General features: G+C 30.8%; 1 protein-coding gene across 1 annotated transcript in view; it reads right to left on the bottom strand.

Moving 5' to 3' along the window:
* Window positions 1-14,331, bottom strand: part of LOC111618329 (neurofibromin-like) — a 179,304-nt gene extending 164,973 nt beyond the window's left edge. Inside the window, exon 1 of the mRNA XM_023359826.1 lies at window positions 14,148-14,331. Within this exon, the coding sequence (XP_023215594.1) occupies window positions 14,148-14,231 (84 nt within the window). The 5' untranslated portion in view covers window positions 14,232-14,331. The remainder of the gene's footprint in view (window positions 1-14,147) is intronic.
* Between the last annotated feature and the right edge of the window lie 119 nt (window positions 14,332-14,450).

Here is a 14,450-nt window from a genome sequence, read left to right as displayed (position 1 = left end):
CGCTAGCAGCATTAAAAAAATACAAGAAATCCTGTTGGTTTACAACTGGACTTTTGTCCTGACTAGGGAAATTGAGATTTACATGTTAAGGAATTCGGTTAGTTCAAAATATACCTACTTCAAAATTCAAAGTGAAAATTCTGTCTGAACAGTGATATGCATTACATTAACTCATTCGTTTAGATTGAAGTGCCTCCATGCTATAAGAGAACAATAGACTGAGAACAACTCTAATCTGGTCAATATAGCTTTGCTTTTACATTAGCACATTTTTGAGTGTCACCTTACACGTGGACTACCTTTTTTCCTCTTATCTCATAAAATATGGCTAGTTTTCGGGATTGCAAGAATGGGCTACAAGTAACAGATTAAGATATTTGTAGGCTCTAGACTACTACATTTAGACAACTTACTATTTTTTGGGCCATTTTTTAAAATAATTTCAAGGAATTCTGCTTTACGTTTTATAAAACCTACATTTCAAGGAATTCTGCTTTACGTTTTATAAAACCTATCTGGCAACCTGTCAGATTCTCACTGGACACATGCTGATTACCTGTAGTTTATTATTATTATTTATTAATTAACAAAAATAGCATTCTGTATATGCAAAAATATTCAGTTTCTTTAATAACTTACATCACTTACATGGCATTTGGCTATTGTACAGAAATATTTAAATTTTGGATAATTCAAAACTCGATAATTTGAAGTTGCAATAATTTCATCTCTAGAATTTCAAACTAACAAGGATTTCCTGTATATAAAAAAATTGCATGCACTCATGCTAATTAATGACATTAGATGTCATTCTGATCCCAGTGTATCTTGAAAACAGAATCATGGACCCCAGATTTTCATTACATTTTTAATTTCCCCATTTCATATTACATAAAATGTCAAAGTTTAATCAAAATAGAGCTATCAAATTTTGAGAACAAACTCAATTCTATGTCATACAGAGGATGTTTTTGCTAACACTCCACCTCAATTAACAATAAAAATGTATGAGTAATTTCTTTATTGAGAATTTTTTAACTTTACCATTGAAACATTTTTTACTATATCAGTTTGTGAGACCACACTTCCATTTTTTTTAAAAAAGTTTTCCACTACCATTGGAAAATAAACAACTTATACTATAGTAAAGCAAACAATCTTATCTTATTATTACTGTACTCACATGAATATAAGATACACTTTATTCAGGTTTTAGTTTCTCTGAAAATGTGTGCATCTTAGATTTGAAGTAATACATCATAATTAGCAACCTCTAGTACCATGCATCTTACTTCTCTATCACAAATTCTATTATGTCATTTTAATGATTTTATTAGACCAATATTCATAATAAATTATTTAAGAGGTCAACATAGCTCAATCTTTTTCGTCTATTATAGTAACATCATTACTACTACTTGGATTAAAAAGAAAAAAGTATTCAGCACTCTTTCAAGAAATGTTGCATTTCCAATGCTTCAAATAACACTGATGATAATTGCATGTAGAAAGATGTAAACATCAAATCTAATGTTAATTTACAAAAGCCTAAAACAGAAAGTGAAGAGGTTTCTGACTTTGATACTATATAATATATACAATAGAATTTCATTTTAATGGATTGCTTGGGACACCAAAAATTATCTGTTGTTCCAAGAATCTATTATATCACAAACAATGGAAATTTTTTTAAATAACAGGAAAATATCAGTTATTTGAAAAAATTTCCATTTTTTAACCCTCTATATATAAGAAATACCTGTAATTGAAATTATTCAGTCTTGAGATCTATTCTTATTTTATAAAAACATTATGTTACAAAATCATATATTATGCTGTATGTTGTACAACAAAGCTGACAGAAATTATATATACTGTAAGCACAAAAGACACAAATTATATATGCTCATTAGCACTTCACTTGATTTCAAGATTTGTTAAAAAACTCATCCACCTTGGTTTGTTTTGATGTCACTTTTCTGCCCATTGAATACTATTACTTGATATTAACAATGTCATGTACAGCCTTTTGTTCATGCTGAAACTCATCAGCAGGTCTTCATTGAGTCTTTCCAAGTTTCAAAAGTCTGAAAGAATAGATGGCCTTGCTAAACTTCAGCATTACACTTGGACCAACATAAGAATTTTCATTAGGTGGCTCTTCCTCAATCAAATCAGCATGCTGACTCTCTTCATACAATTCTTCAGTTGTACATATCCCAGATGTAACAAGTGCATCATCAAATCCTACAAATTCTTGGAACCATCAAACTATTAACTAAATATTAAAAAAACACAAAGTTTACAATAGATGGGCTAGAAATAATCTGTTATTTTCAGCTATGGATTTGCTAAAAGCAGGTCAAATTACATTGATTTGGCAAAACCTGAGAAAAAATCCATTGTTTCACAATACATCAAAATTAGATTCTACTGTAATAAATATCCTATTCTGTGTAATAAACATTGAACAGAACAGAATTGAAGTACATCAATAGAATTAATTCTGTTCACATTAATTTGTTCAAGTTTTTTGTTTTTCTTTGAAAAAATATACACCTATGGGTTAGCATGTAAAAATTAAGGTGCATCTTAAATTTAAAAGATGTCTTTTTATCATATTTACTTGAGAAATATGATAAAAATTTAACAAATTTTATATTATATTATACTTTATTCTCTAAAATTTTCTTGCTAAACTTAATCAGCATAAAATTTTTAATTTTAATTAAACTGTATTGTTATGCAATTGTTATAGATATGATATTCTTCTTATATTAATATGAATACAAATATGCACATACATACATACTACCTGATTTTGCTCTAACAGAAAATTGGGAATATCTCCTGTACAACATGACTTCCAGTTTTGCTCTAACATGATTTTGGAAACCTGTACAAAATTTCACAATTTTTAAGTGTAAACTTCATTATTTGATATGTTTTTTTATTCAAGTAAGCATACATGTCTCAAATTTGCCCATGGATTTTACAATATTGAAGTTTTCAAATTATTTTGTGCTTTTTGTCAAGTTTACTTTAATGAAAACTGATAGGACAAGGAAAAAAATACACTAACTTTCCTATCAACCAGATGTCATTGTTGTTGCTTTCACACTTTAGCCCTTAAGACTGTCACTGTGTATTCTTTTTATAGATTAATCTTCATATTTAGTACAGTTTATTTAAACATTTTAAAGTAAGTGTTTATTAAACTTTTTTTTAACCATAGATATTACTTACCTACAAATGATTACTTCATTCATAAAAATGAAGAATGAAATACAGTTGTATCTCAGTACTCAAACAATTCAATATTCAAACACAAATTCTGGTAAAAAGTTGCTCAGTACGCTACTGAATAAACACAACCCACTAGAACAATTTTTGATTAATTAATAACATATTTTTATTTTGTCATCCATAAAAATTTTTTATGATAAAAATAAAAAATATGAAAATGTTGCTGATACTTCTGATCGAGATCAACAAAAAAGCTGAGATGACAATGACACTTTGTAAAAAGAAAACATCCTAAAATTAATATTAATGTATAATACACTATTTTTAATCGTGATACTTTTGGAACCTAACCCCATGTTTTGCATTAGTCTTTTGTTTGTATAGTACAGCATAACATGACACATTTTTGGAATATAACTAGTGTTATTTGAAGGATACCTGTGTATATGTGTACACACACATTATATATATATCTACTTAGTATTAATTTTAAGAACTTTGTATAAGACAAATCTTTTTAAGAAAGTATATGATGCAATGAAATATGATGCAATGAAATATAATATTCATTGCATCATTTTTAGCTCAAAATATAGCATATTATATAATAAATATAAATGTAGCATGTTATTATTTTTATTGTGCTGTAATATATAATACAATACAATAAATACAGCATGATAAAAGTAATAACAGATTTATTTCAAAGTATCTGGGATCAAAGCTTTTTATAACTTTTATAAAACTTTGTGCTATCAAATTCAGATAAGTAATACTCATATACATATAAGAAAACCGAAAGCAAGATGATAAAAATATATCTATTTATATGAATAACTTTAAAATATAAATGTAATACTTCCTACATTAAATATAATTTACTTGTGATTTAAATAAAGATGCGATAAACAATAAGCAAAACAAAACTGAAAATTTGCTTATTATAAATTTATTAAATATCAAATTTGAAACTGGTTACTATTTATGCTGCTTTCTCACACACTTGCCAATAAATTCTAGAATTTAATTCTATTATAAATTATCTACTTAATATAAATTTTTGTATACTGAAATTATGTAAATATTTACTTTATTTAAGACTAGCTCTGTTTAAACATCAATTTTAATAAAAATTTGAATTCACTCTTTTTATTACTTTATCAAAGAATGATCAGACAAATCAATCCAAATTAAATTTATTAAACCAGAATTTTTGAAATGGAACATAATAAAATATGAACAAAAGAAACTCAAAAACAAACTATTAAATAATTGTATATATAAACAACTCAAACCAATTTTAATTGATAAAAGCTAAATGATCTTTGCCAAAATTATTGGGCAATGTTAATAATTTAATTACTGATTAATTTGACTGGAGGTAGGTAGTTAAGCCACCATTTTGTATTAATTTTAATAATAATAATAATAAATATATAGAATGTAATGCTTTAAAGAAGTAATAAACATATTTAAACTCACAAAAAAATTTGAAAAAAAAAAATTAAAAATAAAACTAAGTGATGTACTATACCAGATACTAAATAAGCTGGTATTAAGTAATTTCTAGGTATTTTCAACATTTGACAATTACAGACATTCAGGCTAAAGATTGCATAACAGCTTGTCTTTGGGTCATATGCAATCTTCAGCCAGAAATAATAATACAGTTTGAAACCCATTACCAAGTGCTGGGTACTAAATATAGCAAAAAGCAAAAGGATGTCAAATAAAATACCACAAAATAAAAATAATTTTTCAAAAATATATTTGTATATATATGTTACTGTGAAAGACCAAAATTAGAGAATGTCGATATTCTCCGGTGAATGTCGACACATACAAAATACGTTGGTGTAAGACCAAATATTTGGTTTTATTATTATACATTCTAACAATCGCCGGTGTATGTCGACAAACACAGATAAGCTTTGCTGAAAGTCGAAACAACACCCGAGAAGCCTATGTCGACAGAGAGGCAACAGTCTGTCGCCAAATTCTTCGCCGTTTCCTTCTGTTCAAATTGGTGATACCATACACGGGGATGCCATCTTTTCTGAAGAAGGGCCAAATTAGGATTAAGTTTACTGACTGGGGGCCAGACCTCCAAGTGATTAATGCGATGGCTGAGATTGGATACTGGCGGCAATCTTCTTGATGTCTAGCGTAATAGCAGATGTTGAAACAAACAGCAGATTTTCCAAATTCTCGTTGGTTAACCTGTTCCGTGTTTTGCACTTGTTTAAATTCATAAGCGAAAATGCTTGTTCGCATACATACCATGTTTTCCCGAAAATAAGACCTAGCAGAGGTTTTGCTGAATTGCTAAATATAAGGCCTCCCCCCCGAAAGTAAGACCTAGTAAAGTTTTTTTTTTACTCGTAACAGTCATCGACAGCAGGTTGAAAGTGGCCGTTGGCTTTTTGAAAGTACAGCCGCTGATTGGTCAGCAGACAACACGCCACACAGCATGATTTGCATAAGACTATGGCTTGGAATCACAGATTTGCATAATGTTATGGCTGGTGATCACTAATTGGTCGGCCGGGAATCACGCCACATCATATTTGCATAGTGTTATGGTTCAGTAAGCAGTAATTGGTCATCGAGCCCGATGTAGACGCTATAAAAAGGTTAAGTTGAAGCAAGAGTGGGAAGTCCACTCCAACGGAACTTTGTAAGTTCACTTCGGTTTTATTTAAGTTCAGTTCAACATGACCGGATATACGTCACTCTCGTCTAAGTTCGACTTGGGAATTTTTTTGTTCAATAGTAAATGTGAATTCTTCATGGAAAAATAAGACATCCCCTGAAAATAAGACCTAGTGCATCTTTCAGAGCAAAAATTAATATAAGATAGTGTTTTATTTTCGGGGAAACACGGAAGGTACTGCCAAACATGCTTGCACAAAATCGAGCATTGTCTTTCAGTTTTGGAAATGATGTATCAGGCAGTTCTTTGTAGAATGTGAGGAGATTAGAATTTTTAAACTGTGATTTCAATTCATCACTGCACTGGATGTTTATCAACTCAAGTTGGACATCTGGAGGGGTATCTTCCACTTTCACATCAAATGGAGTTGAAAAAAGTTGCAGGTAGATCTTGTATTTCTGGAATTCACCAAACCTCTCATTGAATGATGTAAGGAGGGTGTTAACTTGGTCAGAGTAATCCATCTTCATATGTGGGTATTTCTCTTTCATGGCCTTGCAATGTGGAAAGTGTGTAAAGTTCTCTGATTGCATGTGAGACTTGAAAAGTGATAGTTTGGTCATAAATGCATTGATGTTACTTGTCAACTGAGAAACAAGTTGCATCTTTCCCTGCAATCTCAAATTAAGGTCGTTTAGATAAGCAGTAATGTCAGCAAGGAAAGCTAAATCACACTGCCATCTTTGTCCCTCCAAATTCCTTGTAGTGTTCCCCCGTTCTTTGAGGAAAGTGATAATAGGCCCCAATAGCTCCACAAATCTCTTGAGGACTGTTGCCTTGCTCAGCCAACGAACTTCAGTATACGTGGGCAGGTCAGCATAATCAGCATCTATTTCTTCAAGAAATGATGTGAAGAGTCGATGGTTGAGTCCATGACGGCGGATTAAGTTCACAGTATCATAGACATCTTTCAGCAGACGTTCAAATCCCAGCTTCTTTGCACAAAGTTGCTGTTGGTGAATTATGCAATGATACTGGACTAACTCCTTTTGCCTGTCCCCAAGGTGGTTTTTCAGCAAGGTGACCATGCCATTCTCACATCCAACCATAGATGGTGCTCCATCAGTGGCAATGCTGGATAGCTTGTCAAAGTCCAGTGCTGATTTGTTGCAAACGCTCAATAAACCAGTAAGTAAGTCAGCACCAGTTGTATGTCCGGAAAGTGATGCCATGCCAAGAAATTCTTCATTCACAATAAAATCTAGTGAAACACTTCTAATAAACACAATCACTTGTGCTGTTGATGATATGTCAGTGGATTCGTCCACAGCCAAAGAAAAATAAGCACAGTTTGCAACTAAAATATTAAGTTGGCCAGAAATGTCTGATGCAATTTGCGAGATTCTCCGTTGTATCGTCATGCGGTTAAGACTGATTGTTTGAAAACACTTTGTCTTCTCAGGACACATCTTCTCACTTGCGATGATAAGACACTTTTTTATCATATCGCCATCTGTGAAAGGTTTCCCATTCTTGGCTATTAAAGCAGATATTTCTAGGCTGGCTTCAACAGCCGCATCCAATTCTCCAGATTGTTTCTTGAACACATTTTGTTGGCTGATTAGTGATCGTCGTAACGATTCGATTTTCCGTTTGCGTTCCGTACCTTGCAGAAGGAAATCCTTGTGTTGGCTTTCATGATGTCGCTTCAGGTTGAATTCTTTTGGCACTGCTATTGTTCCATTGCACAAAAGGCAAATAATGCTGTTGTTCTGTTGCACAAAACAGTACTTGTTAGTCCACACTTCCACTTCTTGAAACTGATGATTCTCGCGATTGACCTTGCGTTTAATGCCCGGCGCCATACTGTTCACTCTGCAAAACAATGTCTCATTGTGCCGAAAATTCTGAGGCCCGCAACAAATCATGTTTGAGATAAGGCAAGCTAGACTACCACGTGCTTTGTTCTGTATCCACTCTGACCAAAGACTAAAGAGGCGGGGACAGAAGACTATTACGCACACGTGGCCAGGCAGGTCTTAATTCGTTCGACCCCTGTCCGGGCGTCTCCACCATTTCTCAGAATTTGTGAGTCAGATCGTCAACATGCCAGGTGCAGGACACTAATCCATCATAAATGTGGTTACCATTCTTACCTAAATTATATTTATGGCCCGTCAGTTTTACCCCCGTGTTCAGAAATGAATCAAAAGTGATTAACACAGTGCAGTGGAAAATCTGAATATTTTAAATATAATTATTAAAATTGCGATATCTCGTTTCAAATTGGCGCTAGAATCAATCTGTTTTTTTTTTTTTTTCTGTCCTAAATATATCACAGTTTACGACTGTTAAATTTCAAATAAAATAAAAATTAAAAATAATAATTTAATTTTAAATTTACGAAAAAAAGAATGTAAAAATAAAAGTAAATAAAAAGTTCCAATTAATTTACTACTTAAATAACCTAAATATATCTGTTTTCTTTCAAACAAAAAAAACCGCAGCTTTCTAGCTACACGGAATCATTTTACAACCCTCTTTGTTGACAAGTTTATGGCTTGACGCGGTTTGTAATAATTATTAAATCCAAAATATTTTAATGCAAATGGCTTCCTTTTAGTCGTAATGACTCTATTCCAACTACAGTATTAATTTTCTTGGTCCAACTTAATAATAATAAATTTGATGTGAAAAATTTTTTTTCTATTCTTTGTCTATGGAGAGATATTGTTGTAAATTATTGGTTTTATAGCTTTTTGTACATTCCTTTTTGAACTCTGGTTAGTTTTTTTCTAGTTTGAATGACATTAGGTTGACGAATAAGCGTCTTTTCAGAAAAGATTGATTCAAATTCGACTATACCAATCAGAATCTAGAATGTAAACAAATGCTAAAAAATCGTTATTTTCATGGTTTTTCAGCGCTATTTTCACTTATTTTTGTTATTTGACGCTATTTAGACGAATAGGCAAGTTTTCCGAAGCATAAAATTGAAGATTTCCCGCCAAAATAGAAACTTCCCGATAACATCGGAAATGACGTTCTAACATCATTTTAAAATATTCGATATCTAAAGCAGAAAGTGTTAGCTAAAAATAGACTTATTTATAGAACAATCCCCCATTTCTCACCTCAGGGAAAGTCATAAAACAGTTGGGTGCTAATGACTTTGTGAAAGGGAAAAAGTTCTACACTTAGAAACTTCGAAAGAAGGGATTTGGCCTGTACCGTCCGCGGGCCGCATAAACATTGATAGGGGGCCGTATGTGGCCCGCGGGCCGCAGGTTGTGCACCCCTGCCATACAAATACAAGTCCCTGATGTCGACCGTGGCCGTACAGGTGCCCGAAATGTGTTGGCGGTTGTTGTTGGAATCGAAGACTCCGACTTTTATAAATTAACAAACAAAAATGGTACCTCAAGCAGCTTTATACCTGTAATGAGTTCGTAATTTGTAAAGAAAAGTTACTTTCCATAGATATTTCTTCTCAAGAAATATCACCGAGAGAAGCAGCTGCAGCTAATTCGAAGAGTGGAGGGCAATGCTATACACACTATCATTGCAAAAAGAGGTGTTCCACGAATAAATGCAGTTGTAAAAGCAAGTGACTCTTGTGCAATTCAAAGTGCTATAACAGTTTAAGTTGTTGCAATAAATAAGATTGTATAACGTTAATCACATAATTTATGTGTAAGTTTATTATTGTATTATTTTCTTTAATGATTTAGAATGTACTGTTTGTTTTAGGTTCAACAGNTATAACGTTAATCACATAATTTATGTGTAAGTTTATTATTGTATTATTTTCTTTAATGATTTAGAATGTACTGTTTGTTTTAGGTTCAACAGTTTATTTACATGTGCTGTTACTTAAGCTTTCTCCTATTTTGACATATTAAAAAAGTTGCATTTTTGTCTTAATGTAATAAAAATACTTTTATTCAACATTCACCATCAGTGCATGCTGAATGTCGACATTTGCCGGTGTAAGTGAGAAATAATGATATTTAGCAAATATTTCGTACATACACGAAATGACTGTGTGAATGCTGACATTCACCGGAGAATGTTGACATTCGCCAGATATCAGTCATTCACAGTAACATATACATATACATACAAGGTAGCTTCAAAAAGTTCTCAGAATTGGTTTATTACTCAAAAGTATATGTAAAACTGACAAATCAAGCACGAGTCCTTCAAAGTATTGTCCTTTGGCAACCGCACACTTTTGCCAATGCTGGTATAGCTGCTGAAAACATTCTTGGAAGCCGTCTCGCAACAGCTTCTGTAACGCAGATGTCACACTCTGTATGACCTCATCCACATTCTTGAAGTGGTGTTCTTTGATGGCATCTTTCAACCAGAAGAGGTAGAAATTGCATGAGGTCTGCCATGAGCATTCATGGCATTATGTGTTGGCAAATACAGTGCATGTTCAATTGATATTGCAGAATGGAATGACAACTTCCAACCAAAATTCCTGCTGTCTTGGTGATTTGCTCAATTAACTGCCATATGTCTAACCTCATAATCTCACGTACAACTGACACTTCCTCCACAGACGTTGATGTCTACAGATGATCACTTTGCAAATCGTCAAAGATACTTTCTCATCCCTCACGAAAGCATTTTTGCCAGTCATAAACTTGAGAATGTTTCATGGCAGATTCAACATAGGCGGAACTGAAGCACCTTCAAGGTCTCAGAGGGTTTTCTGCCCCAATAATACACAAAATTTGATATTTGCACATTTTTCTTCCACAGGCATTTTTGCCAGACTGTTTCACGATGTCTCACTAACACAACCTTCACTGAATGGTAACTGTTGTCATCTTTGCAGTGAGTACAGATTTTTTTGAACACATTTCTCTATTTCTGACATGTTTAGCTAAGACATGCACTATATGTTCCCTTTTTCATTGCCTTTAATTGACTAACTCATCATAATTCCGGGAACATTTTGAAGCTACCTTGTATATATTCATGATATTTTAATTATTAAAACAAATTTATTCTTCATAAAACTTACATTTAACATAGAAAGAGCATTTTACATAAAAAGGATAATTATTTGTAAATAACTGTTGAGTTATATTCTATTTTTATGAAATAAATTTAAATAAAGAAAACAAAAACAAATTTATTTTTAAATTTATATAATAACTGAAATTTAAATATTTAAAATGCAATAAAGAAAGATTATAATTAAGAGACAATAGTTTCTTTGCATTTTGAGGAAGATTGCTCATCTGATACATATACAATTCCCATATCAGTAAACATTAAGGCTATGCTAAACCAAATTTGATATTGATATCAAATCTAGAATATCAATATTGTAAACATATATCAATTTTGGTTATTGGCATAGCACTAGTAAACATCCTTTCACGAGATATACTACTTGGAAGAGCAGTCAAGTAATGCCTAACCAATTTTGACAATTCTGTATAGATAAATAGCATTATTTGCTCACCAAGGAATATCACATTTGAAAAAATTTTCAATAGCCTTTTAGAATAAAAATTTTCAAACTCCTTTTAGAATAAGACAAAACTCTTCTTGTTTATGTTTACTTTCCAACAAAATTTCATCTGAACAAGATTACTTATCTTGAATCTTATCATCTTTATTTTTCTCATCTTTTCTATGGATTATGTGTTTAAAACAAATTTGAAAGAAGGTGTGAATTATGTGATGAGGTAGATTATACACCAATTTTAGATTGCAATTGCAGCACTGAATCTACGGAGCAATGGCTGTAGGTTATGGTTATGTGTACAAAAGTTGAATATGTTGTGGTTGGAATATGGTTAAAAATATAACCAACATTTCTGTATTTTTCAAACCAGGTGCTAAGTAGCTTCTTAGGACTAAGTATATCACTAACTAAAACTATCTAGAAATCTTATAAAAAATCTTTTGAAAAATTTTTCAAAAAAATTTTAAAACTAAACTCAAGTTCATGCTAACATAATTGACACTCAACTTACAAGTATATTATTTGTAAAATTAAGACAGAAATTTAGTTTGAAGATGAGCTAAAATTCAAAAACTTTTATTGACTTGAACTTAAATGTGTTTATTATTCTTTTAAAGCCCTTTATTGTATATAACATAAAAATTTTGTTTTTTGGAGTTTTCATATTTTACAAATATTTGCACAAATAGATAAAATACAAGCATTCAATGATGATCAATCATCATTATTACCTGGAAAAGGTTATAAAATTTGGCATCATCTTTGTAAACAAATAAATATTTCAAACAGCCTATTTTTATTAATTAAAAGAAATCTTTATGGTCAAAATCTGATCAATTCTCAGCTTGCAATCTTATATTTAACAATTCAGAATGGTTTTTATAAAAAGTTTTAACATACAAATTGTCATTCAAATATATTCAGGTATCAATCTAAATTGGCATATTCCTAATATAACATTAATCAATTGGTTGAGATTTGATTAGTCATTATTTATGATATGTTCAATTAACTTCAGCAGTTTAAAATGTTTATATAATTTAATACTTTAATATATAAATTTGGGAAAAATTCTGAGATGAGCAACCTTTCCTGGATTTGGGCCACAAGGGAATGTAGGATTCCAGCAAGCTACTTACATTTTTTCTTTCAGAGTTGCAGACTAAGCTACTGAGTACCAACATATTTGATAATCTTCAGTATGCTAGGTACTAAAATATGCTAATGATATGCAAATTAGTATATAATTTATTCTTTTCACCTGGTTTAGTTTGAATGTACTTCATCATAGATATCAACTTAAAGCTGCATAATTGTATGGCATGAGACATGAAACAAAAATAAAATTACCTTGCCAAACCCACAAAGTCATGTATTAGAACCCAATACAGGTTGCTCATGACCAATTTAAAATAATGTAGCATAGCATATGAATCATATTTTGACTAAAAACATTTCTTTTAATTAATAAAAGTTGGCTTCCTGAAATTAGAAGTGATTTATTTATTACTGTTATTATTTATTGAGACTGACAATAGAACATTATATTATTAATCCTTATTATCATACTATACTATAACAATACTTGAATATCTGTTTGCAAAAATAAACAAAAGAGACAAAAAATAGTAATCATTTTCAGATTTAATTATTAATTTAATAAACTATTTTTAGATCCAAACTTTATTTAGTTCTCAATCTTGTTAAAATTAAAATTAATTAAAAGCAATATATAAATTTAAATGTTTGTTTTTTCAAAATCTTAAATCTCCGAAAGTTCTTAACTGATTGCTTTGAAATTTTGACACAACGTNCTAAAAATAGTTTATTAAATTAATAATTAAATCTGAAAATGATTACTATTTTTTGTCTCTTTTGTTTATTTTTGCAAACAGATATTCAAGTATTGTTATAGTATAGTATGATAATAAGGATTAATAATATAATGTTCTATTGTCAGTCTCAATAAATAATAACAGTAATAAATAAATCACTTCTAATTTCAGGAAGCCAACTTTTATTAATTAAAAGAAATGTTTTTAGTCAAAATATGATTCATATGCTATGCTACATTATTTTAAATTGGTCATGAGCAACCTGTATTGGGTTCTAATACATGACTTTGTGGGTTTGGCAAGGTAATTTTATTTTTGTTTCATGTCTCATGCCATACAATTATGCAGCTTTAAGTTGATATCTATGATGAAGTACATTCAAACTAAACCAGGTGAAAAGAATAAATTATATACTAATTTGCATATCATTAGCATATTTTAGTACCTAGCATACTGAAGATTATCAAATATGTTGGTACTCAGTAGCTTAGTCTGCAACTCTGAAAGAAAAAATGTAAGTAGCTTGCTGGAATCCTACATTCCCTTGTGGCCCAAATCCAGGAAAGGTTGCTCATCTCAGAATTTTTCCCAAATTTATATATTAAAGTATTAAATTATATAAACATTTTAAACTGCTGAAGTTAATTGAACATATCATAAATATTGACTAATCAAATCTCAACTCATTGAATAATGTTATATTAGAAATAATGTCAATTTAATATATCTGAATGAAAGTTTGTATGTTAAAACTTCTTTATACTAATAGTTAATTTGAATCAATGGATAGTAACCATTCATTCAAATTTCAAAACACAAAACCGGCAGACGACATGACAGTTCGTAGAAAGAAATCACATTCATCATCGCCGAATTAAAACGAAAAAATATCGAACGTTTAAATGCTTTTAATTATTTCCATTACCTGTTCTTCAAACCTTGTTATCAACGAAGAAACCCATTCTACTGGTTTCTGCGTGGCCATTGTTGTATAATATATCAAAAACATCAAAGACAGAAGACGGACTCGATCTCAATCTTCCGTCTCCATCTTTTCCCGTACTCTAACCGAACGTAAACCGAAAAATCATAGATATTCCTTTCTTAATGCAATACGTTTAATGAATGAAAAGTGAAATTTTTCTTTTTATTTATTTTATTTTTTTATTTATTTTTTATTAAAAAAAATAATTATAATTTCTTTTTGTTAAATATTTCTATTTGTTTA

Source organism: Centruroides sculpturatus, unplaced genomic scaffold, assembly GCF_000671375.1.
Source record: "Centruroides sculpturatus isolate CEXI.00-Female unplaced genomic scaffold, Cexi_2.0 scaffold92, whole genome shotgun sequence".
NCBI lineage: Eukaryota > Metazoa > Arthropoda > Arachnida > Scorpiones > Buthidae > Centruroides > Centruroides sculpturatus.
The sequence above is the reverse complement of the archived record's forward strand: the minus strand, read 5'-3'. Positions and strand labels throughout refer to the sequence as shown.